Raw genomic sequence first — 26,599 nt, 5'->3', positions numbered from 1 at the left:
CTTCATGTTGAATTTGCCTCTGTCCAGTTGGCACTCATATCGACTATGAATGCCAACTGAAAGCCGTTCAATTCTTATATTTACCATCTGCGATTTTTTATTTGTCATGCGATTTTTGTTTTGAAATTTTCAAATTCAAATTTCCCGCGCTTACGAGTAGCAGAGATCACTTCCTGTTGGCAGTTCATAGGCTGGTGAACTCGCAACTGAATTGGTAGGGTTATATAGTGGCAGTGCCATACAATGGTAAATATAAAGTAATAACCTGTACTAGAACTAGTAACAGGAGACAAAACTTACCAATAGATATCAACTCTTGGTTTGGATAGATTTTGTAATTATTTTGCCGAGCTACAAAAAAATAAACAAAAGACCATATTATATTAATGAAACAATAGGTATATTGAATGGAAATGGAAAAATCAACTATATACTATTTTGGTTCATCAAAAACACCACACAAAGAATCACTTCAGTTAGCTCAAAATAATCCATTGTCTTTGCTGAAAGTCAGTAAAGGTCCATTAGTTAAGTGTATGATAGTCAGTAAAGGTCCATTAGGTAAGTGTATGATAGTCAGTAAAGGTCCATTAGTTAAGTGTATGATAGTCAGTAAAGGTACATTAGGTAAGTGTATGATAGTCACTAAATGTCCATTAGGTAAGTGTATGATAGTCAGTAAAGGTCCATTAGTTAAGTGTATGATAGTCAGTAAAGGTCCATTAGGTAAGTGTATGATAGTCAGTAAAGGTCCATTAGGTAAGTGTATGATAGTCAGTAAAGGTCCATTAGGTAAGTGTATGATAGTCAGTAAAGGTCCATTAGTTAAGTGTATGATAGTCAGTAAAGGTCCATTAGGTAAGTGTATGATAGTCAGTAAAGGTCCATTAGGTAAGTGTATGATAGTCAGTAAAGGTCCATTAGTTAAGTGTATGATAGTCAGTATAAAGGTCCATTAGTTAAGTGTATGATAGTCAGTAAAGGTCCATTAGGTAAGTGTATGATAGTCAGTAAAGGTCCATTAGTTAAGTGTATGATAGTCAGTAAAGGTCCAGTAGGTAAGTGTATGATAGTAAGTATAAAGGTCCATTAGTTAAGTGTATGATAGTCAGTAAAGGTCCATTAGGTAAGTGTATGATAGTCAGTAAAGGCCCATTAGTTAAGTGTATGATAGTCAGTAAAGGTCCATTAGTTAAGTGTATGATAGTCAGTAAAGGTCCATTAGTTAAGTGTATGATAGTCAGTAAAGGTCCATTAGTTAAGTGTATGATAGTCAGTAAAGGTCCATTAGTTAAGTGTATGATAGTCAGTAAAGGTCCATTAGATAAGTGTATGATAGTCAGTAAAGGTCCATTAGTTAAGTGTATGATAGTCAGTAAAGGTCCATTAGTTAAGTGTACGATAGTCAGTAAATGTCCATTAGTTAAGTGTACGATAGTCAGTAAATGTCCATTAGGTAAGTGTATGATAGTCAGTAAAGGTCCATTAGTTAAGTGTACGATAGTCAGTAAATGTCCATTAGGTAAGTGTATGATAGTCAGTAAAGGTCCATTAGTTAAGTGTACGATAGTCAGTAAATGTCCATTAGGTAAGTGTATGATAGTCAGTAAAGGTCCATTAGTTAAGTGTATGATAGTCAGTAAAGGTCCATTAGTTAAGTGTATGATAGTCAGTAAAGGTCCATTAGTTAAGTGTATGATAGTCAGTAAAGGTCCATTAGTTAAGTGTATGATAGTCAGTAAAGGTCCATTAGTTAAGTGTATGATAGTCAGTAAAGGTCCATTAGTTAAGTGTATGATAGTCAGTAAAGGTCCATTAGTTAAGTGTATGATAGTCAGTAAAGGTCCATTAGGTAAGTGTATGATAGTCAGTAAAGGTCCATTAGTTAAGTGTATGATAGTCAGTAAAGGTCCATTAGTTAAGTGTATGATAGTCAGTAAAGGTCCATTAGGTAAGTGTATGATAGTCAGTAAAGGTCCATTAGTTAAGTGTATGATAGTCAGTTAAGGTCCATTAGTTAAGTGTATGATAGTCAGTAAAGGTCCATTAGTTAAGTGTATGATAGTCAGTAAAGGTCCATTAGGTAAGTGTATGATAGTCAGTAAAGGTCCATTAGTTAAGTGTATGATAGTCAGTAAAGGTCCATTAGGTATGTGTATGATAGTCAGTTAAGGTCCATTAGGTAAGTGTATGATAGTCAGTAAAGGTCCATTAGGTAAGTGTATGATTGTCAGTAAAGGTCCATTAGTTAAGTGTATGATAGTCAGTAAAGGTCCATTAGGTAAGTGTATGATAGTCAGTAAAGGCCTATTAGGTAAGTGTATGATAGTCAGTAAAGGTCCATTAGGTAAGTGTATGATAACTGTAACAAATAACAATTCTCTTTTACCTGGCTTGTTTAATAGCAGGTTTTGTTAGTAACAAATAAGCCCATGCTTGATAATAACCCCACCCAAATCTATTACAGAGTAGTAAAAGACAACAAACTACAATAAACCAATTTCTTTGCCTTGAGTCCTAGTTTATGTGCTGGCCACCTGAACTTATCAAAAACATTTTTTAATTGATAAATTTCTGGAAAAAAAAATTCTTACAATAAATTCTAATTGATGGTGCAAGATTGAACTATATTACCAAAGGCTTTTCCAATAGCAATCAGTTCCACGAGGCCTAACAATGGTACTATGCCTATACCTGCTCCGATGCTCTGTAATTAACAACACATAACATAATGTACATAAAATCAAGTTTTACTACACTCAGGGCATTTTCACTTTAGACAAGTTTTACTACACTCAGGGCATTTTTCACTTATTTATAAAAACAGTTTTGTCATTTTTTTTATTTTCACATTTCAGACAGAAATCTTGACAGACCTGCAAATGTTAATAAAAACTTTTTGGACCACAATAAACAGAAGTGACGCAATGTGATAAAAAAGGTTTTGAACTTCATTGAATTATTTTTATTTTTTTAAGACACATTATTTACACCTCCCAAACCAGACACCTGTCAGTGGGACACTTACAGATAAGATAGTTCCTGCTGATATGGTTTCATTTCCATTTTGAACGGAGAATGAAGGTGCCCTAAAGGGAGGTAACCCTGGTTCTATGTCTCCTGTTATACTGATGGCATCATCAATGTTCTGGCTCCGTAGGATCGCTACCACTCCAGAGGCAGTGATCACTATGATGGCATTAGCAGCTGTAACAGAGAAAATTACACACAAACTGTAATTCATCGTTTCTAGGGCCTGGGGAAAAGAAATGTAAAGGTGTGGTAGAGGAGGACAAAGATTACAGTAGTACAACAATAGTTTATTGTTCAATTATAAATACTGTATAACTACAATGTTAGACTAAGTTGCTTAAAAAAAAACCACACACATGCCAACAATGCATATTTTTTGCAATATTTAGAATTATCATTATATTCATACTGTTCGTTCAAAATTCAAGGCTGCAAATGAGACTATTTGTAAACCTCCTTTAACAAAATCTTTAAATACCTTAAAGTTTACTTTGAAGTAGACTTTCTGGTAAACTTACATGATTATGAAATTATGCATATCAAATATGGTATATATCAATGTAGTTCATATCTAACACTGGGTTAAAGTTTCCTAACTACGGAACAGTATACTACATATGTCAATATAACTGGAACCAGAGATTGATTAGATTAATGTGAACAAGTTTGTTGTGGGATGTTACTGTGACTCATCTCTCCAAGTCAGTCACACAATGTAGCGACAGATCTTTACACACAAATTAGGTGTGGGACGTTATTGACTCACCTGTTCCAGTCAGTCACACAATGTATCAGGTGTGGGACGTCATTGACTCACCTGTTCCAGTCAGTCACACAATGTATCGACATATCTTTACACACAAGTTAAGTATGGGACGTTATTGACTCACCTGTTCCAGTCAGTCACACAATGTATCAGGTGTGGGACGTTATTGACTCACCTATTCCAGTCAGTCACACAATGTATCAGGTGTGGGACGTTATTGACTCACCTGTTCCAGTCAGTGACACAATGTATCGACATATCTTTACACACAAGTTAAGTATGGGACAATATTGACTCACCTGTTCCAGTCAGCCAAACAATGTAGCGACAGATCTTTACACACAAGTTAGGTATTGGACGTTATTGACTCACCATTCCAGTCAGTCACACAATGTATCAGGTGTGGGACGTTATTGACTCACCTGTTCCAGTCAGCCAAACAATGCAGCAACAGATCTTTACACACAAGTTAGGTATTGGACGTTATTGACTCACCATTCCAGTCAGTCACACAATGTATCAGGTGTGGGACGTTATTGACTCACCTGTTCCAGTCAGTGACACAATGTATCAGGTATGGGACAATATTGACTCACCTGTTCCAGTCAGCCAGACAATGTAGCGACAGATCTTTACACACAAGTTAGGTATTGGACGTTATTGACTCACCATTCCAGTCAGTCACACAATGTATCAGGTGTGGGACAATATTGACTCACCTGTTCCAGTCAGCCAAACAATGTAGCGACAGATCTTTACACACAAGTTAGGTATTGGACGTTATTGACTCACCATTCCAGTCAATCACACAATGTATCAGGTGTGGGACGTTATTGACTCATCTGTTCCAGTCAGTGACACAATGTATCAGGTATAGGACAATATTGACTCACCTGTTCCAGTCAGCCAGACAATGTAGCGACAGATCTTTACACACAAGTTAAGTATGGGACATTATTGACTCACCTGTTCCAGTCAGCCACACAATGTATCAGGTATAGGACAATATTGACTCACCTGTTCCAGTCAGCCAGACAATGTAGCGACAGATCTTTACACACCAGTTAGGGGGTGAACCATCTGGAGGATCATTCCATTGAATTGCTCTCATTCTCTGTTGAGTAGGACAAATATTTTTACAGACAAAGAATTGGATCTAATCCTATGATGTGTTATTTAAGAATGAAATATAAATTTCAAGCAATATGTCTAAATCAAACAACAATTTACTATTTTGTGTAATAGATAGATTTATGTTTTTTTTCCCTAAAAACAAAACGTTTGCCAGCTGCTGTTACTATGACAATAGGACTGTACAGTTCAGTACAGAAAATGATCATTGAAAATTAAGTTTTTCATTAAAATATCTTTATAGGTAAAAGTGCCGTAAGGGTGTTTATCACCTTATAGGCAGGTTGAATGTGTTTTTATAACCATGTTAACATGTGTATGCTACATTACAGACAGGTAGAAAACATTTTCAATATAACAGATCAAAATTGTGATAAATAAACTTACCTTAAGTAAGAAGAGAAGTACAAGACATATCAACCCCATTGTCATATCCCAGACTCTGAAATGTACAGACAGATATATCAACCCCATTGTCATATCCCAGACTCTGAAATGTACAGACAGATATATCAACCCCATTGTCATATCAGACTCTGAAATGTACAGACAGACATATCAACCCCATTGTCATATCACAGACTCTGAAATGTACAGACAGATATATAAACCCCATTGTCATATCCCAGACTGTACAATGTACAGACAGATATATCAACCCCATTGTCATATCACAGACTGTACAATGTACAGACAGATATATCAACCCCATTGTCATATCCCAGACTGTACAATGTACAGACAGATATATCAACCCCATTGTCATATCACAGACTCTGAAATGTACAGACAGATATATAAACCCCATTGTCATATCCCAGACTGTACAATGTACAGACAGATATATCAACCCCATTGTCATATCCCAGACTGTACAATGTACAGACAGATATATCAACCCCATTGTCATATCACAGACTGTACAATGTACAGACAGATATATCAACCCCATTGTCATATCCCAGACTGTACAATGTACAGACAGATATATAAACCTCATTGTCATATCCCAGACTGTACAATGTACAGACAGATATATCAACCCCATTTTCATATCCCAGACTCTGAAATGTACAGAGATATATCAACCCCACTGTCATATCCCAAACTCTGAAATGTACAGACAGATATACCAACCCCATTGTCATATCCCAGACTCTGAAATGTACCGACAGATATATCAACCCCATTGTCATATCAGACTCTGAAATGTACAGACAGACATATCAACCCCATTGTCATATCCCAGACTCTGAAATGTACAGACAGATATATCAACCCCATTGTCAATCACAGACTCTGAAATGTACAAACAGACATATCAACCCCATTGTCATATCCCAGACCGTACAATGTACAGACAGACATATCAACCCCATTGTCATATCACAGACTGTACAATGTACAGACAGATATATCAACCCCATTGTCATATCCCAGACTCTGAAATGTATACAGACAGATATATCAACCCCATTGTCATATCCCAGACTCTGAAATGTACAGACAGACATATCAACCCCATTGTCATATCACAGACTCTGAAATGTACAGACAGATATATCAACCCCATTGTCATATCCCAGACTCTGAAATGTACAAACAGACATATCAACCCCATTGTCATATCCCAGACTCTGAAATGTACAGACAGATATATCAACCCCATTGTCAATCACAGACTCTGAAATGTACAAACAGACATATCAACCCCATTGTCATATCCCAGACTCTGAAATGTACAGACAGATATATCAACCCCATTGTCATATCAGACTCTGAAATGTACAGACAGACATATCAACCCCATTGTCATATCCCAGACTCTGAAATGTACAGACAGATATATCAACCCCATTGTCATATCCCAGACTCTGAAATGTACAGACAGATATATCAACCCCATTGTCAATCACAGACTCTGAAATGTACAAACAGACATATCAACCCCATTGTCATATCCCAGACTGTACAATGTACAGACAGATATATCAACCCCATTGTCATATCACAGACTGTACAATGTACAGACAGATATATCAACCCCATTGTCATATCACAGACTGTACAATGTACAGACAGATATATCAACCCCATTTTCATATCCCAGACTCTGAAATGTACAGAGATATATCAACCCCACTGTCATATCCCAAACTCTGAAATGTACAGACAAATATACCAACCCCATTGTCATATCCCAGACTCTGAAATGTACAGACAGACATATCAACCCCATTGTCATATCCCAGACTGTACAATGTACAGACAGATATATCAACCCCATTGTCATATCACAGACTCTGAAATGTACAGACAGATATATCAACCCCATTGTCATATCCCAAACTCTGAAATGTACAGACAGATATATCAACCCCATTGTCATATCACAGACTCTGAAAGGTACAGACAGATATATCAACCCCATTGTCATATCCCAGACTCTGAAAGGTACAGACAGATATATCAACCCCATTGTCATATCCCAGACTCTGAAAGGTACAGACAGACATATCAACCCCATTGTCATATCACAGACTCTGAAATGTACAGACAGATATATCAACCCCATTGTCATATCCCAGACTCTGAAATGTATACAGACAGATATATCAACCCCATTGTCATATCCCAGACTCTGAAATGTACAGACAGACATATCAACCCTGTCCACCTCTCACAATCATAAGGTTACCAGAGTAAATTTGTTTGTTTTAAAGGTACTTGAGGATCAAAATTAAACAGAAGAAAGAAATATGCTGGAAAAGGGAGGAAGATACTTTATCCATAATGTTTTAAATGTTTCAGAGCAGAAAAAATGACAGGAAAATAGAAACACAAGGACTAGCACCCCTCTGAAAAGAGGGAAAGATCACATACACATCATATGTGAATTCCATAATAATGTACGTATAAAGTTCATCAGTGCTTTTATGCAGTATATTTTTGTATTCTTTCTCAAAATGTCATCCTCCACAGTTACTTTCAATCCACACTCTTCCTGAAATAGCCTTCTTCATGATTCAAAAACAATAAAAATAGTTTCGTCTGTGACCTTGCTTGACCTTTCACACTTATTAAATAATTTCTTCTGTGACCTTGACCTTTAAACTAATTGCTACACTTACTTGGTTTCAGGAATCTTTTTAAATGTCTGATACACCATGTGTGGAAAATCCCTTGGAATATCTGTCAGTCCTAACAATCCCTGTCAAATCATAGATACATTGCTTATTTTAGTTTGCTTCTTTGACAACACCAAGTATTAAAATACTTTTAAATTATAACAAAAAGCAAAATATCTTATAGATATTGGATGGTATTTCTGCAGACAAAATACATCTTGTCTTACAGTGTTTTTCCAAACAAATTATAGGATGGTGTTGCTATTAACCAATTTTTAAGACTTGTAAAGGTTAAAATAATGATTCTACAACTTCTTCATTGTAATCAATAGTTTCTGTATTGGATAGAATTTCCTAATAATAGAGATAGTGTACTCTAGCTCTGCACTACCAATATCACATCAGAGTTCCCTCCCCTTACCTATCTGATACTCACACACCTCTGGACCCAACTCAAAGGTCTTCATTTCTTAATAAATAAGCCCCCTCCCCTAATGAAAAAAAATTAGCATTGAAATTTGGGGATAGTTTATTTGTGAACCATTTTCAATTTACTATTTTAAAATGGAGGATTCCCAAAAATGAAGAAGGAGGCTCATTTGCAACATTTTATTTCTAAAATTTAGGTCATTCTCTACACTGACTAATCAGGGAACAAGGTAATAAAGACTAACAACCTCATAATTAAATCCTGTTACATTGGATATTCACAGCCATATTGAATTTTTTTTCTGTTTTATAACACCACGCCTGGTGATGTATGATGGTACATTATATACAGCTGTACCTTGACTTGGCCGAAGCCAATGGTGATGTTTGTATTATGGTACATTATATACAGCTGTACTTTGACTTGGCCGTAGCCAATGGTGATGTTTGTATGATGGTACATTATATATAGCTGTACCTTGACTTGGCCTAAGCCAATGGTGATGTTTGTATTATGGTACATTATATACAGCTGTACCTTGACTTGGCCTAAGCCAATGGTGATGTTTGTATGATGGTATACATTATATATAGCTGTACTTTGACTTGGCCTAAGCCAATGGTGATGTTTGTATTATGGTACATTATATACAGCTGTACCTTGACTTGGCCTAAGCCAATGGTGATGTTTGTATTATGGTATATATTATATACAGCTGTACCTTGACTTGGCCGAAGCCAATGGTGATGGCTGCTGCCGACGTGAAGGCATTGATCACTGGATAGGATATAAAGTTGACGAGTATACCTGAAAGAATCACAATCAAAAACACCTATATCTGATGTCTTATCACTGGAACAACAAACTAGAATAATGTGTTATATTTAATTCTGTGTAGATCCTATATAGTCAAAATAGCAGAGCAACAACCTTGTACTGACTTCACTGAAACCTGGCCTAACAGAACACTGACTGTGAAAGTGTCCTAGGCCGGTTTACTGACCACTGACTTTAACATGGGTGAAAGTTCATGTCCCGGGCCGGTTCCTGTAATACTGAAATAGCTGGTTTTATCAAAATTTAACATTAGGCATATATGGGGGAAAATATTTCTAAAATACTGAACTCAGTATTAATACTTAACACTTTCATCCATGCTTTAACAACATCCTGTAACATCTGACCATATCCACCAGGACGGTGACATGCTCGACTGTCATTGCCAACACTGATTTCATCGACACACTGTTATGTCCTATCATACACTCACAAGACACACCTCTCCAACACGCTGACTCGGTCCCATACAGTGTTGGTAAAGTCTGACACATTGACTCAGACCCATACAGTGTTGGTAAAGTCAGGTTTCACTGTATCCGACACATTAACTCATTCCCATACAGTGTTGGTAAAGTCAGGTTTCACTGTATCTGACACACTGACTTAGTCCCATACAGTGTCGGTAAAGTCAGGTTTCACTGTATCCGACACATTAACTCAGTCCCATACAGTGTTGGTAAAGTCAGGTTTCACTGTATCTGACACACTGACTCAGTCCCGTACAGTGTCGGTAAAGTCAGGTTTCACTGTATCTGACACAATGACTCAGTCCCGTACAGTGTCGGTAAAGCCAGGTTTCACTGTATCTGACACACTGACTCGGTCCCATACAGTGTTGGTAAAGCTAGGTTTCACTGTATCTGACACATTGACTCGGTCCCATACAGTGTCGGTAAAGTCAGGTTTCACTGTATCTGACACATTGACTCAGTCCCATACAGTGTTGGTAAAGTCAGGTTTCACTGTATCCGACACACTGACTCAGTCCCATACAGTGTTGGTAAAGTCAGGTTTCACTGTATCTGACACACTGACTCGGTCCCATACAGTGTTGGTAAAGCTAGGTTTCACTGTATCTGACACATTGACTCGGTCCCATACAGTGTTGGTAAAGTCAGGTTTCACTGTATTCGACACACTGACCCGGTCCCATACGGTGTGTCGGTAAAGTCAGGTTTCACTGTATCCGACACACTGACTCGGTCCCATACAGTGTCGGGAAAGCTAGGTTTCACTGTATTACAATATTAATATCTACAAAATCAAAATGAAAGGTTATTTTTAAGGGTCAACCAGTAAAAAGGCTATGTAATGTTATATGTGTGAACAACATACCAAGGTTTAGGAGGCCCATGAGAAGCTGGACACACCCACACAGCAGGCACAGGACAATTGCATAGGTAGGGTCATTTTCCACAGGAGAGTAGGCAAAGGCAGCTGTCATCAGAGACATGATGGCTGTGGGTCCCAGGGTGATGTCTTTGGCTGTTCCCAGGAAACAGTACACAAAACAGCCCATGAATGCCGAGTACAGGCCATACTGAAAAAGATGTCCAGAGTTTGTCATAAAACCATGGGAAACATTTACACGTAGACTAGGACCAAATTATCTGTATCAATTGGCGGCTTTAAAACGTCTCTCCTTTATCCTTAGTAACAGAAATGATGGCTATATAAATCAAGTTTCATCATGAAACCTTTAATAGTTCAAAAGTTATACCCCAGGCAAGATTGTATTGAATCTTGAAATACTTAGGTCACAGTGACCCAATTAATATAATTACACAGCAGCACAGTGCATTTCGATGATGCATATACAAAGTTTTATCAAGAAACCTTTAACAGTTCAAAAGATACAGTATACCCCAGGCAAAATTGTATTGAATCTTCATATTAAGGTAGCAGGGAACCTGAATTAATAGTACACTGCACAGTGTGTTTGGGTGATGTATATAAGCATATGTTTCTTTAATCAAGATATCCTTAACAGATCAAAAGTTATACCCCAGACAAGATTGTATATAAAGAACAACACACAACAAGAACATTCCAAGGGGAGACATCATTATGTAGGAAATGACTGGTGTTAATTTACATTAATAGGTTAGTTCTTCCATATAACAGTTCATTAGCTAGAGACTGAGAGAAGAACTATAGATGTAACATGTTTTCATCAAAAGTACACAACACCCTAAAGTGTAAACCTGTTCCCTAATAAGTGTTACAAGTTTACACATAATGATTTGTAACATTCAAAATAAGTTTGAACTGAAATGCTTGCTCCCTGAGCCCAGTTTCACCAACGTTCCTCAACTTCAGTAAAAACTTTCCATAAGAAAGCATTACAGAATTTAATAAATGCTCCTTAACTTAGATTATTTCCTTAAATTCCGTAATGCTTTCCTACGGAAAATTTTAAGTTAAGGAGTTTCCTTAAGTTCCGGAATGTTGATAAGAACGGGGCCTGCTGGGCAGTTACAAGTATACTAATCACAATAAACCTGCCTGAAGAAGGTCTTTGTCCTCAAAATAAAAATCTTCAAAAGCTTGACAAGTGCAGAAAGGGCATTTGTATATCACAGCACTCATAGCTTACCATATCATGCTAACATCAATGTTATAAATTCAAAAGTGAAATTCCAGCTGTAGGCGAAAAATGACATGTCATGATACTTTTAAAGGAGATCAAAGACTGACCACCACCAGTTATCAGACAAGTCCTAAAGGGGGAACGAGACTTTGGATTTACAACATAAACTTGATGATAAGATATCTTGGACAATGGACAGTCTACAGATAGGTGAGGAGTGCCAACTGTCAACTCAGCCTCCAATAAAACTCCCCACAATTACACGGACTGATGGGGACAGCTATATAGATCTCTCACATGTTATATACACTTCTCACCCCTCCCTGACCTTTAATAAATAATTCCTGCTCCCTATATTCTTTAATGAACTCTTCTCACCTCCCTCTGTCCTTTAATGAATTCTTCTCACCTCCCTCTGTCCTTAAATGAACTCTTCTCCTTCCCTCTGTCCTTTAATGAACTCTTCTCACCTCCCTCTGTCCTTTAATGAACTCTTTTTCCCCTCCCTCTGTCCTTTAATGAACTCTTCTCCTTCCCTCTGTCCTTTAATGAACTCTTCTCACCTCCCTCTGTCCTTTAATGAACTCTTTTTCCCCTCCCTCTGTCCTTTAATGAACTCTTCTCCTTCCCTCTGTCCTTTAATGAACTCTTCTCACCTCCCTCTGTCCTTTAATGAACTCTTTTTCCCCTCCCTCTGTCCTTTAATGAACTCTTCTCCTTCCCTCTGTCCTTTAATGAACTCTTCTCACCTCCCTCTGTCCTTTAATGAACTCTTCTCACCTCCCTCTGTCCTTTAATGAAATCTTCTCACCTCCCTCTGTCCTTTAATGAACTCTTTTTCCCCTCCCTCTGTCCTTTAATGAAATCTTCTCCCCTTCCATCTGTCCTTTAATGAACTCTTCTCCCCTTCCCTCTGTCCTTTAATGAACTCTTCTCACCTCCCTCTGTCCTTTAATGAACTCTTTTTCCCCTCCCTCTGTCCTTTAATGAAATCTTCTCCCCTTCCATCTGTCCTTTAATGAACTCTTCTCCCCTTCCCTCTGTCCTTTAATGAACTCTTCTCACCTCCCTCTGTCCTTTAATGAACTCTTTTTCCCCTCCCCTCTATTCTTTAATGATCTATTCTCACCTCCATCTGTCCTTTAATGAACTCTTATCCCTCTCCCTCTGTCCTTTAATGAACTCTTCTCCCCCTCCCTCTGTCCTTTAATGAACTCTTATCCCCCTCCCTCCTCTGTCCTTTAATGAACTCTTCTCACCTCCCTCTGTCCTTTAATGAACTCTTCTCCCCCTCTCTCTGTCCTTTAATGAACTCTTATCCCACTCTCTCTGTCCTTTAATGAACTCTTCTCACCTCCCTCTGTCCTTTAATGAACTCTTCTCCCCCTCTCTCTGTCCTTTAATGAACTCTTCTCCCCCTCTCTCTGTCCTTTAATGATCTATTCTCACCTCCCTCTGTCCTTTAATGAACTCTTATCCCCCTCTCTCTGTCCTTTAATGAACTCTTCTCACCTCCCTCTATTCTTTAATGATCTATTCTCACCTCCCTCTGTCCTTTAATGAACTCTTATCCCCCTCCCTCTGTCCTTTAATGAACTCTTATCCCCCTCTCTCTGTCCTTTAATGAACTCTTCTCACCTCCCCTCTGTCCTTTGATGAACTCTTCTCCCCCTCCCTCCTCTGTCCTTTAATGAACTCTTCTCCCCAAATACATATACATATATATGTACATTTGTACATGTGTAATAGGAAGGAGTAATGAAAAATAACCTGCTCTTGAGTTAAAAATGTCACCACTAGACTAAAGAGAATTTCACACTAGCCTGAGCTACTAAGGTGGCCTATACTCTACACATGAAGTTATGCAGCAACTTTTTTAAATACCTCATACTGAAATCCACATGAATACCAGAATTTTTGTCTAATAATTTCATATATGCATGGGTCTGAGTAACCAATCCATTTAGCTCAACTACAAATATAATATCAGAAATAGTTTTGATCTTCATATCTATCTAGTTCTGAACTAAAAAATATTGAGTATATTACCTATGGATTTTAGCCTATGCCAGCCCCTGGAGTACAAACCTGTGTAGGAAGTCATGCTATCTTGGCATATGCTAGGACCTGGGGTACCTATCTGTGTGGGTAGTTGTGCTATCTTGGCCTACACCAGCCCCTGGGGTACCTATCTGTGTGGGTAGTTGTGCTATCTTGGCCTACACCAGCCCCTGGGGTACCTATCTGTGTGGGTAGTCGTGTTATCTTGGTGTACACTTGCCCATGGGGTACCTATCTGTGTGGGTAGTCGTATTATCTTGGAGTACGCCAGCCCTTGGGTTACCTACCTGTGTGGGTAGTCGTATTATCTTGGAGTACGCCAGCCCTTGGGGTACCTACCTGTGTGGGTAGTCGTGCTATCTTGGTGTACGCCAGCCCCTGGGGTACTTACCTGTGTGGGTAGTCACGCCATCATGGCGTACGCCAGCCCCTGGGGTACTTACCTGTGTGGGAAGTTGTGCTATCTTTGGCGTACGCCAGGCCCTGGGGTACCTACCTGTGTGGGTAGTCCTGATATCTTGGCGTTCACCAGCCCCTGGGGTACCTACCTGTGTGGGTAGTCGTGCTATCTTGGTGTACACCAGCCCCTGGGGTACCTACCTGTGGGGGAGGTCGTGCTATCTTGGCGTTCACCAGCCCCTGGGGTACTTACCTGTGTGGGAAGTCGTGCTATCTTGACGTACACCAGCCCCTGGGGTACTTACCTGTGTGGGAAGTCGTGCTATCTTGGTGTACGCCAGCCCCTGGGGTACTTACCTGTGTGGGAAGTCGTGCTATCTTGGCGTACGCCAGTCCCTGGGGTACTTACCTGTGTGGGAAGTCGTGCTATCTTGGCGTACGCCAGTCCCTGGGGTACATACCTGTGTGGGAAGTCGTGCTATCTTGGCATACGCCAGCCCCTGGGGTACCTACCTGTGTGGGAAGTCGTGCTATCTTGGCATACGCCAGTCCCTGGGGTACTTACCTGTGTGGGAAGTCGTGCTATCTTGGCGTACGCCAGTCCCTGGGGTACATACCTGTGTGGGAAGTCGTGCTATCTTGGCATACGCCAGTCCCTGGGGTATCACTGTCAGGGCCACAGTCAGACCTGCCACCAAATCACACTGTAACGTATTCAGACTACAAAGACAAAGGTCAAAAAGGTCACTTAGCAGTTTTAACAGTTTACTTTGTATTGAATTTCATGCAACAGCTTTTGAGAAGAAAAAAAATGAACTTAAAGTTTTTATTTTGTAACTTTTTTGTCTTTGCCAATCATAAGAATGGATTCTTCACTGTGTCTTATCTGAAGTGTAACAAGAATCACGTTTATTTATAAGGCTAATTTGTTCTACTTTTCAGTTTAATTTTTAAGCTAACTCCAAAATTTCACTAAAATTTTTGATTGTTTTGCTTAAACTAACAAACAAATTTCCCTATAGTGATAAAACATTTTCATCCAAAAATAATCACACTTTATGTTTAGTGAGAAGGAAATAAATTTAATATATCACAGGACTTGTTTCAATTTGAATATCAATAATCTAACAAAATTAAGTCAATAAGAAAAATCAATAAAGACGTTCCATCGTTTTTAACCTCAAAAATACACAAAACAACAATAAAATTTATGTAATCTGTATGGTGTACTGTACGTAAAGTACATAATACAATGTAAATATGTTCCAGGTTTGGCAGGAATAACAATGGTACTTTCTGAGAAACTGAGCTAAATGTAAAAATTTAAAGCCAGCTTTCCGAGTATCTGTAAAATCCAATCATTAGGCCATTAAATCTGTAGGATATTCGGCATATGAAGAGTGTGTTGAGAAGCCTGCGATGTAGGTGATCTACACTATATAGAAAATTTGGTTAAAGTTGGACATCATAACTGAAGTGAAATATTAACGGTGTTGGAAAAGGAACACCGTTGTTCTAGCCTGCTTTTATAACTTTTTGTCACAGTTGAGAGTAAAACAATAGTGTGGTATGATGTACATGTGCTGAGTATCCTGCCGAGACTTATCAGACAAGCACGGGTAGTAAAGGGCCGTGCATTTTAGGAGAGATCCTTCTTGTGTAAATATTGCAGTACAGATTATAAACAAAGGAAAACAACCCAGGAATTTGCTGATATCATTAATGTTCAAAATTAGGACTCTGAAACTACAAAATTCTTATATTAATACACATGTAACAATCAACATTCTCTTTTCTAAACAAGACAATTTGGCAAATCAGTTTGTCTGTAGATACCTGCTTAACTAGAAAATGTCTGTAAGAGATAAATGCCCCCGCTGCCACTTGACACCCTGGAACATAGTTTAGTGAGGATCACATCAGCAGTTCATGAGTTTATAGCTAGTTACATAGCATCGGGACGGGATAGGACCTGATGGGACAGACATGAGAAACATTATATATGCACACCCCCCCCCCCCCCCCTTCCCCCATTTCAGGGTGGGGCATAACATATATTAGGCCTCTGGGCCTTCAGGAACTTGAAAAGATTATTGAAATATTTGACCCCTGTGACCTTGTGGAAATTTAAGTCAATGTCAGTCATATGAGGAAATTTTAATGAACTCTTCCCCCATGTACTGCCTTGCAAAATATCAGTATCCAATCCCTTTTAATTTTCTAAAAGAAGTTAAAAGTTTATAGACAAACTTTGTGCCATGTGAGCTAATAATTGAAATTTGGTGATATAAATTTTAGTAGGCAATATCAACTCAGATGTTCCAGTGACCAGTAGGGCAAGAGATGTGAGCCAAGAGGAACTTTTTCTTCAATGTAGGTCAAAATGTAGGTCAGAGTAACTTACTTTAGGTACATGACACAGCACCTCACCAAGGTGAACCCCATACCCCAAGTATGAAGTTCCAGTGACAGGTAGTGGACAAGATAGTGTAAGGACACAACACAAAACTATTATATATTAACCCCCCCCCCCCCCCCATACCCAGCTCTTCAATGATGTCCTTTCATAATACATATATTACCATATCACTATCCTTTAACAATGGATGACATCTTGAATAATTAGTCTGGACAAGAATTACATAATTTCCTTAGTTTTGTTAAAATCCCTTCAGCATTTGTATGTGAATTTGGATTTGACTTCATAATGCAATATGTTTCAGGGAAAACGAAGGATGAACCAAGGATTGCTAAAGTGTTCAGTAGATCTGCAGGTTACCTTAAAGATACACTGCAAAAGAAATGATTACATTGTGACCCCCAGCCCTATTTCATTTTGCACTATCTCCCTCCAAACAGTATCAGCTATAAGAGGGTAAAACAAGTCATAGAAAAATGAGCTATACCCATTTTATTTTAACTTATCTGATGATATCCTGTAGATTTCTTGTGATTTGATTGGTTACAGAATAAAAGACTCTCCAATGACCTTAATACACTTTCTTACTACGATAATACATGATATTTACTTATAACTACATGTGTAGATAACTGACACATCAGTGAGGGCCCTGTGTCTATAACTGTACTAAACCCAAGTCATACACTGACATAGAAATACTACTAACTGTACATGTTATTTACTTATGATTACAGCTAGTGTTTCCTAGGTCTGATGGTATGAGGTAGAGAACTGTATGTGAAGGCCACTAAGGCATCCTAAAGACCCTGATGACATATTACAGTATTCAACTGAATTAAACTTCAAAGATAGTATCAACTATCCAGAGGTCTGTAGTGTCCATTTATACTCGGGGGACAAAACAATATACCTCACATGGTCTGTAGTATCCATTTATACTCGGGAGACAAAACAATATACCTCACATGGTCTGTAGTATCCAATTATACTCAGGAGACAAAACAATATACCTCACACGGTCTGTAGTATCCAATTATACTCAGGAGACAAAACAATATACCTCACACGGTCTGTAGTATCCATTTATACTCGGGGGACAAAACAATATACCTCACATGGTCTGTAGTATCCATTTATACTCAGGAGACAAAACAATATACCTCAAATGGTCTGTAGTATCCATTTATACTCGGGGACAAAACAATACACCTCACATGGTCTGTAGTATCCATTTATACTCAGGAGACAAAACAATATACCTCACACGGTCTGTAGTATCCATTTATACTCGGGGACAAAACAATATACCTCACATGGTCTGTAGTATCCATTTATACTCAGGGACAAAACAATATACCTCAAATGGTCTGTAGTATCCATTTATACTCAGGAGACAAAACAATATACCTCACATGGTCTGTAGTATCCATTTATACTCAGGAGACAAAACAATATACCTCACATGGTCTGTAGTATCCATTTATACTCGGGGGACAAAACAATATACCTCACATGGTCTGTAGTATCCATTTATACTCGGGGGACAAAACAATATACCTCACACGGTCTGTAGTATCCATTTATACTGACATTTAATCATCAAATATATACATGTATTTGTCCTTTGAATAAAATTATGATGAAGGTTGAAATTATTTACTTAGTATGTCAAATTACACGTAAATTTAGACATTTAAATTTGTGTTACATAATGACAATTTCATTATTTATTACCAAACACTATCTCATTCACGTAAGAATCAGTTATGATTATTTACATCGTTGTATACGTATCATCACTTCAAAAAAATGCAGAAAAAATTCTACTTCTGTGATGCATTAATACATCATTCGGCCCGGCCTGGTGATACATTAATACATCATTCGGCCCCGGCCCGGTGATACATTAATACATCATTCGGCCCCGGCCCGGTGATACATTAATACATCATTCGGCCCCGGCCCGGTGATACATTAATACATCATTCGGCCCTGGCCCGGTGATACATTAATACATCATTCGGCCCTGGTCCGGTGATACATTAATACATCATTCGGCCCTGGCCCGGTGATACATTAATACATCATTCGGCCCCACCATGGTGACACATTAATACATCATTCGGCCCCGCCACGGTGATACATTAATACATCATTCGGCCCGGCCCAGCGATACATTAATACATCATTCGGCCCCGGCTCGGTGATACATTAATACATCATTCGGCCCCGCCACGGTGATACATTAATACATCATTCGGCCCGGTGATACATTAATACATCATTCGGCCCCGCCACGGTGATACATTAATACATCGTCAGGGCTAATTAAAGGGTTAATATAATCCAATTTTACTTTGTCTTATAAACAAACTTTTTGTGGTTACTTCCCCTTATCTATATTGTAAGTCATATCAGCACTAAATATGTTCAAAGATAGTGTATCCCATTAGGTTGTTGCTCTGTACATGTCTTTGTAAGTTACGTTCCTGATAAATATATATTTATACCTGTGCATTCATGTAAAGACACTCCTACATAATGGGCCCTTTGGAGGAGATCAAATGTTTTGAAATTATTCTCAGTAATGGTTAAAAAAATGATGAAAGTCATACGATATTCAGATGAAATTATTATTTTTATAGGGAGATACCGATGATTGTTTTTATCAGTTATATTGTAAAGATAATGAAAACCTACCTATTTTGAAGATACAACAAGAAAAGTGTCACCTGTACAGCTTTGTCAATATCATAAGCATTTTACATGGGTACTCATGAAATGCTTTTAGTGCAGTAGGCTCTATACTACCGATGATACATCTGTGACCAAGGTTTGGTTCAGTGCTTGGTCTAGCTCTTACACTTCATCAGAAACAGACTTAACTCAAAAGCTTAACATTGATTTTCTTCCAGAAATTTGAGGTTTTTCCCAAAACATACAAAAATCGTAGAAATGCTAGTAAAAAGTGTAATGTATTCTGGTATACATATCCCACAATACACCTATAACCCAAGTTTGGCTGCTCAAACTTTTAGAGTTCATCAGAAACAGCCTAATATATAGCAAGAGCTAAATACAAAACCTTAACATTGATTTTTTTTCCAAAGTCCAGAAATTTGAGATTTTTACCTCAAAAAGGCAGAAATCCATGAAATATTTTTAGATAAAAATGGAATATACAAAACTAAGGGAACATTCAGAACTGACATGAAATTTGAGGCAGATTTTAATCAATTTACTTTGTAAGAAATAATGTCAATTAAAAAAAAATTTATTTGATCTATTTTCTTTTTTTTTTGATAACAAAATAAGAGAGCCTAGATTTAAACTTAAATATACTTTTAGCAATTACTTTTTTTAAATGATAATAACAAACTTGCTAAATTAAAAGATGACTTCCTGGCAGACATTTTTCTAATCACATTTCAAACTTAAATATTCTTTTTGTATAATTAGTTTTTATAAATAATAATAAAAAAACTTGTTAAATTCAAAGATGACTTCCTGGCAGACATTTTTCTAATCAAATTCAAAATGGACCATCAGAACTCATGATCAAGGGAAATTTATTTTTGAAATTTAAGAAAGGTCTAGGACTTTATGAAAAATAGCAATGACAATCAGTAACTGTCTTATCCAAATAAAAACTTAAACATCCACACCTAAAGGTCATGTTGATCCTACATATTAAATCACAGGAAATGATTTATTTAAAATTTTAGGAAAAGAAACATAACCAAACATAAATGTCAAAATCAAAATAGCCACACTACAGCCATTTTATTCCTCAAATAAGTCTTAAGTAATGGATATGTGTAACTAAGAGCCAAGAAGAATCCACTGGTGAAATTTGCCAAAGATTATTTTTGTACCAATGATAAGAAATTTCAAATTTCAAAACCCAAGATGGCCTTCTGACAAAAAATTGGTTAACTAGTTAAGGGTGGAGAAAAAAATTGACAGATCTGACTGTTATTTGCTTATTTATTTTTCAAAAGAGTAAAACTACTTACTTATATTTGGGTAGCCAGTTAGTGATGGGAACTCTTTCCTTTAATGTTTCCACAGAACAACACTTTTTACAGTAGTTTTTAGCTACCATTTTCACAACTTTAGCCACACCCATGCCTGCATGTATGGTGATTCGCGGGGGCGGGGAGCTGGTTGTCCGTCTGCTGTGTGGCAGTAAGGGCTGACTTTCCTCCTGTTCCATCATTGATATTCATCCTGTATATATACCAAAAGGTCAGAGTTCAATAGGTAAGAAGAAAAAAGGGTAATAAATTAGTTACTGAGTGTTACAGATAAGGCATTACCTGTATGGCAGCCCTGAAAGTCCCTCATCATTCCCGGTCTTGTTACCCTCCATCAAATGGTAAGTATCTATGCCTTAATCTGCTATTCACTTAAGTATCTTTTAATATACAATCCTTAATCACCGATAATAAGCTTTGAGCTTATAAAAACTTATCAACACCTTCCCAACCAACTCAAAACTCACACCTGAAAAACAAAACCCCTTTTGATAACCAAATCTCTCAAAAATCACACAGTACAATTGTTCAGGCATCTTCTATTAACGATAATGCTTTGTTGATATAGGTGCAAATGGAAATCACAATAAACAAGAAAGTCATTCACTGATTTGTTTCTCAGCGAAAATACAGGTCATGGCTACTGATCCTGACAATTTGATTGGCTATGATATTTATAGCCTGGTTGCCCTGACATGTCTTAATAGTATCATGGCAGATAATCCAGTCTGTCACTATCCCTGACTTTTTACAACTAAGAACTACTCAAGAATATATATTTAAGAAATTACGCAATTAGCAAGAACCCTAGCTGTCCTGATATTGTTTTAATTCCAAGTATGTTGAACATAGCACATAAAAATACAACAAATATAGCTAAGAGCAGGTAAAATCTTTGGAATAGCCATGTTCTATTATATACAATGTATAGTATATCGGTTATCTCTTTGATGAAGCAGGTGTCTGAGACTACGCCTAGTTGTTGAGTAGGAATCCCAGTGAGGGGTTAGGGGGTGACACGGTGGGAATATCCTCTATCTGTACAATGTACAGTACTACGAATTCAAGGATACACCAGAATATATTTTGTTAAAATCTCTTCAAAGGACCAGTTACAGGTTACATTGATTTTTGCCCATGAGCCAATTTAATAATTACCAGGTGATATTTGTAGTACTATATGAGACAACAGATGAAATATGTTTAAAAAATTAAAAAGGTCCCAGGGGCCTGTTCTATGACCATTTTAATATCACCCTACATGGGAGTGTAACAGGGTTCCATTTTTAGTCAAAATAACGCACATTTAACTTTTTTTTGTTTTTTTTTTGTTTTTTGTTTTGTTTTTTTTGCTAATAATACACGCTCGTGACAATAATACACGCTTGTGAGTCACAGCTGTTACAATGTTATGTACACGTATCTAATATTCACCCATCGATAACACGGTTACTGTAGCCGAGTGGGCTAATGGGTTAATCTCTCCTACGAAGGCTGCTTTTTATTTTTTTTATCCCTTTTTTTTTAATTTTCAAAATCAATGCCATATGACATATGTTCTTGATTGTAGTACTGTAGTGCCTGTAAAGAAATGTATATTTTATCAACAAAATAATGCAATACTCAAAAAATAAATTACAAGGTTTTCCTGTGGGTTTCTTTGCCGTTTTTCTATTAGAAAGAGGTAGATCTCAGAACTAAACAGTACATGGTAGAATAGAAATAATCAACTTTGACTCATGTATTGTTGTAGGATATACAACTCGGACTCGGATGTTTTGCAATTTCAATTAATAACTCAGGCCTGCGGCCTTCGTTATTAATTTAATTGCAAAATATCCTCGTCCTCATTGTATATCCTACAACAATACATGATGAAATCCTGCAACAATACTCGGACTTGATATTTTGCAATTTTAATTAATAACTCAGGCCTGCGGCCTTCGTTATTAATTCAATTGCAAAATATCCTCGTCCTCGTTGTATATCCTGCAACAATACATGAATCATCGTTAATTATTTCTTAAATAACTATTCAACTAAACAGACACCATGTAATGTAAATTGCACATAAATTCTTTCATTCCATCCAATTTTACGCATAATGAGGCACACTAATAAGCTAATCTTGATGATCTTTTTTCGTTTTGTTTTCTTTTAACAGGTCCTTTCTAGACGTTTACTATTATTCCTCTATTTACTGCTTCCTAATCCTAATCCCCACCCTTTGGCCCAGGACCATGTAGTTTTATGAAGGACCAGTAGATCTGACACTGGGCTGGTCCGTTTGGCTTGTCTAACAATGGAAAAGGGCATCTATATGGCTTGTTGCATTTAGTTCATCTTATATCACCGACTATTGTTTCAATTTTTTTTTTTTTAGGTTCAAGTAATAATTTTTTTTCTAAGTCACAAACATATACAGTGGAACTTCGTTAACTCGAACTCGACAGGACCATGAGAAAACTTTGAGTTATCCGAGTGTTCGAATTAAGTGAGTTGTCTTTTTGGTGCAAAGTTTGGTCAATATTTGTCAACATTATATAATCATTATAACTCCGCTTTGTCGCTCATCAGTTCAACGTAAAGACTGGTCAATACATGTAAATGTATATGTAATATTTTGTTCTATCAATCGTAGTTTGGTGTAGTTTTGCCGATATACAGTCTCGATAAAGTTTCTTTCGCTTAGTCACTTCAATAACGATCTGATGTTCATTTCATGTTTGCAAAAGGAATAACGATAAAATTGAATTCAACCGAATAACAATTTATTAATGTTATATCAAATAACCATTTAAATTTAACACGGATTATATGTAAAACGTAACAGAACCATTACCTTCTATTGGACATATAAAATAGTGTTTGATAGTCCAACTTACGTTTTACCGACAACCATGCCATTTCCATGTGTATTAGCACATGGAAGTTGGTACTGCGCATGTGTGTATAAAATGTTACTGTTACTGAGTTGGCGTTTTATCCGATTTAATAGACAGCACTGACTGTTACAGTCGTACTCTGCACACCTCGGCAGTAATTACGCTATTGTTTCTGCAGTTTTCAGATTTAATAGGCACCGGTGACTGTTTCATTTCTACACCTTTAAAAACATCAGCCGAGTAGATTGACCGTGTGTCAGAGATTAGTTCCACTTGAGCGATCGGGTAGATGAGTTGTTGACTATCGTGTGTACTATTATCGGCGACCGCCTTAGGAAATTACCTGATGTAAGTAAAGCAGTACTTTTTATCACCGACAGTTATTGTTATAAGATTCCACCGACAATTTCTTTCATGAATTTATGAAACACTTATAATCGCGTGTAGAATTGTAGTGCCGATACTTGAACGGATTGTTGATGTTGAAAAAATGTCGGCGTTTACAACTGATCGTTGTTGGACACAAACATGATACTTCGAGTTATTCGATCATTTTAAGTAGGATTTTTATTGTTGGGACCAAATTTTCACTTCATATTATCCAAGTTTTTCGAGTTTTCTGAATTTGAGTTTTCCGAGGTTTTTTTACTAGGATAAAGAGAGAATTCGGCCGGGACTGACGAAGTACTTCCGAGTTAAGCGGGGTATCTGAGTTTTCCGAGTTCGAGTTAACGAAGTTCCACTGTACATCAATGTCCTCGTGTAAGAGGGCTATCATTCGCCATACTTTATTCATTCCATCAAACTTTTTTTTCAAACTTTTTTATGAACTGGCTTATCACAACAATACTTAAACAGCCATCGTGCTTGTAAAAAATACCAAAATTCTGGATCACTGCTGGATTTTACTGAGTTACAAGCTCAAAATACTCCAGAATGCACCGAATGGATTCAATTTTTTTGCTACCTGTCGCTGTCCTAGGATTGACTAAGACCAACAAAGGCCTCTCCATCTAAGGAAGGGTCAGTAGATTACAGATTTTACGGGCCCTTTGGGCCTGCTGACACTATTTCGAATTTCTACCCCTGTACTATGTCCCACCCCACTAGGAGCCCTCCAGACATACTGTACACATCCCCATTCTCTCAACTTTCAATTTACACAGTGTTGAATCACCTTGGCCCAAAATATGGATACATTTATGTATGTAAATGAAAAAGAAAATCTTGTATATCACGTATATATGGAGAGCGATATTTACTCAGTGATGTATATCCTATTTACAATCTGTTTCAGCTTTCAAGTTAGAAATGATTGATCCAGTTAATATCTGTACCATAAGTGTTCAACCGGAGCAACAAAGACAAAGGTTATCTCTCAAGTTCTAAATCTTTTACCACTTTGTTCCTCACTCATTCAACAATTATTTATACCTATGGGGCATTTAAATTTCGAAATTTATATTATACTCCCTCAAATGATTTTGAACTATATAAACACAAACTGCTTCATTACCAATGCCCAGTGTCATTTAAGGTTAAACAATGATCAGGGTATAACTCTAACTACAGCAACTTTAAACAATAACAGATCCTGATACATGTTTTATTACTGCAGGTAAAAATGTCAACCAAGGACAATCTTCTTTTTAGCACAATAAACCATGTATTGACCGAAATCAAAAGGCTATAATAGTTTTATTACAAAATTTCAAAATATTAAGAGATCCAAGAGGGATCTGGGCGCCCACCATTTAATGACCTTTACTTGTTCTATGTCACACTGATCTTCTTTCTACTTTTCCCTGCTTTCTTCTTGCTTAATAACTTATTACAAGAACAAGTGCATCCCTCCAGTTCTTTTCAATAAATAACGATAACAAGCTTCAATTCTCAAAAAATCCAAGATGGCTGCATGTTGGCCATTTAGTTTTTCTGATCAAAAATCTAGTTTGAATAGGCACAACTAGGTACCAAGAGGAGCATACATATGAAGTTTGAGAAATATCCCTCCAGTACTTTTAAAGAAATAGCAAACTTCTATTCTCAAAATCTGACATAGCTGCCTGTTAGCCATTTTGTTTTTCCGATCAAACATCCAAATTGAATTCAGTTTTTCTCATCAAAACTCTAAATCAAATTGGCACAACTAGGGACCAATGGGAAATTACACATGAAGTTTGAGAAATATCCCTCCTGAATGTTTCAAGAAATAACAATAACAAACTTCAATTTTCAAAATCCAAGATGGCCACCTGTTGGCCGTTTTGTTTTTCTGTTAAAAAATCACAATTGAATTGGCACAACAAGGGACCATGGGGCAACTTACACATGAAGTTTGAGATATATCCCTTTAGAAATTTTCAAGAAATGGTTATAAAAAACTTCTCAAAATCCAAGAAATGGCGATAATAAGGATTGTTTACAAACAGTCAGACAACAGATTGACCATGTACCACTGACCATGGACCGAGGGCCCAGGGCTTTTCGAATAGCCTAACGACCTGATGATGGTGGGCTAAAAAGCAACGAAATTCATAAACTTCCACATTGATCATATGACTGCATAAGTGCTTATATGTAAGAATTGAGAGCTACAATCAGCATAGTCTCCTGCCGTATGTAGCTAATGGTTTTAAACCCTTGTAGGATTAATTTTGTTGATCATTTTTGAAGGTTTGATTTTTTTCTTTATCCTTTCAATGTTCTTATTTTGTGTAGACTTCAAACACTTCAGCATATTCCAAATGAGGTTGAACTAATAATAATACAGACTACTATATGAAGACATTTTTAAACACAATTCAACAATGGTAAAGTTACCTTTAAAATTTCAAAGTTATGCAATTGTGTGAAGGATGGACGATGCCAAGGGAA

General features: G+C 37.2%; 1 protein-coding gene across 2 annotated transcripts in view; it reads right to left on the bottom strand.

Annotated features, from left to right (window-relative positions):
- The window catches only part of LOC117334407 (sodium-independent sulfate anion transporter-like), a 52,552-nt gene that overhangs the window by 9,874 nt on the left and 16,079 nt on the right, over positions 1 to 26,599 (bottom strand). The window contains exons 3-12 of one of the 2 annotated variants that reach the window (XM_033894010.1): positions 20,817 to 21,030; positions 14,996 to 15,098; positions 10,664 to 10,868; positions 9,210 to 9,295; positions 8,062 to 8,141; positions 5,318 to 5,372; positions 4,817 to 4,913; positions 3,029 to 3,207; positions 2,635 to 2,707; positions 301 to 351 (exon numbers count right to left, since the gene is read on the bottom strand). In XM_033894010.1, coding sequence (XP_033749901.1) covers positions 301 to 351; positions 2,635 to 2,707; positions 3,029 to 3,207; positions 4,817 to 4,913; positions 5,318 to 5,372; positions 8,062 to 8,141; positions 9,210 to 9,295; positions 10,664 to 10,868; positions 14,996 to 15,098; positions 20,817 to 21,019 — 1,132 coding nt within the window. In that variant the 5' untranslated portion in view covers positions 21,020 to 21,030. Of the gene's footprint in view, positions 1 to 300; positions 352 to 2,634; positions 2,708 to 3,028; positions 3,208 to 4,816; positions 4,914 to 5,317; positions 5,373 to 8,061; positions 8,142 to 9,209; positions 9,296 to 10,663; positions 10,869 to 14,735; positions 14,797 to 14,995; positions 15,099 to 20,816; positions 21,031 to 26,599 lie in introns of those variants that run through there. The other variant, XM_033894019.1, reaches the window with a different exon arrangement.

This window comes from Pecten maximus, chromosome 1, assembly GCF_902652985.1.
Source record: "Pecten maximus chromosome 1, xPecMax1.1, whole genome shotgun sequence".
Taxonomy (NCBI): Eukaryota; Metazoa; Mollusca; class Bivalvia; order Pectinida; family Pectinidae; genus Pecten; species Pecten maximus.
Note: the sequence above shows the minus strand (reverse complement) of the source record. Positions and strands in the feature narration are given on the sequence as shown.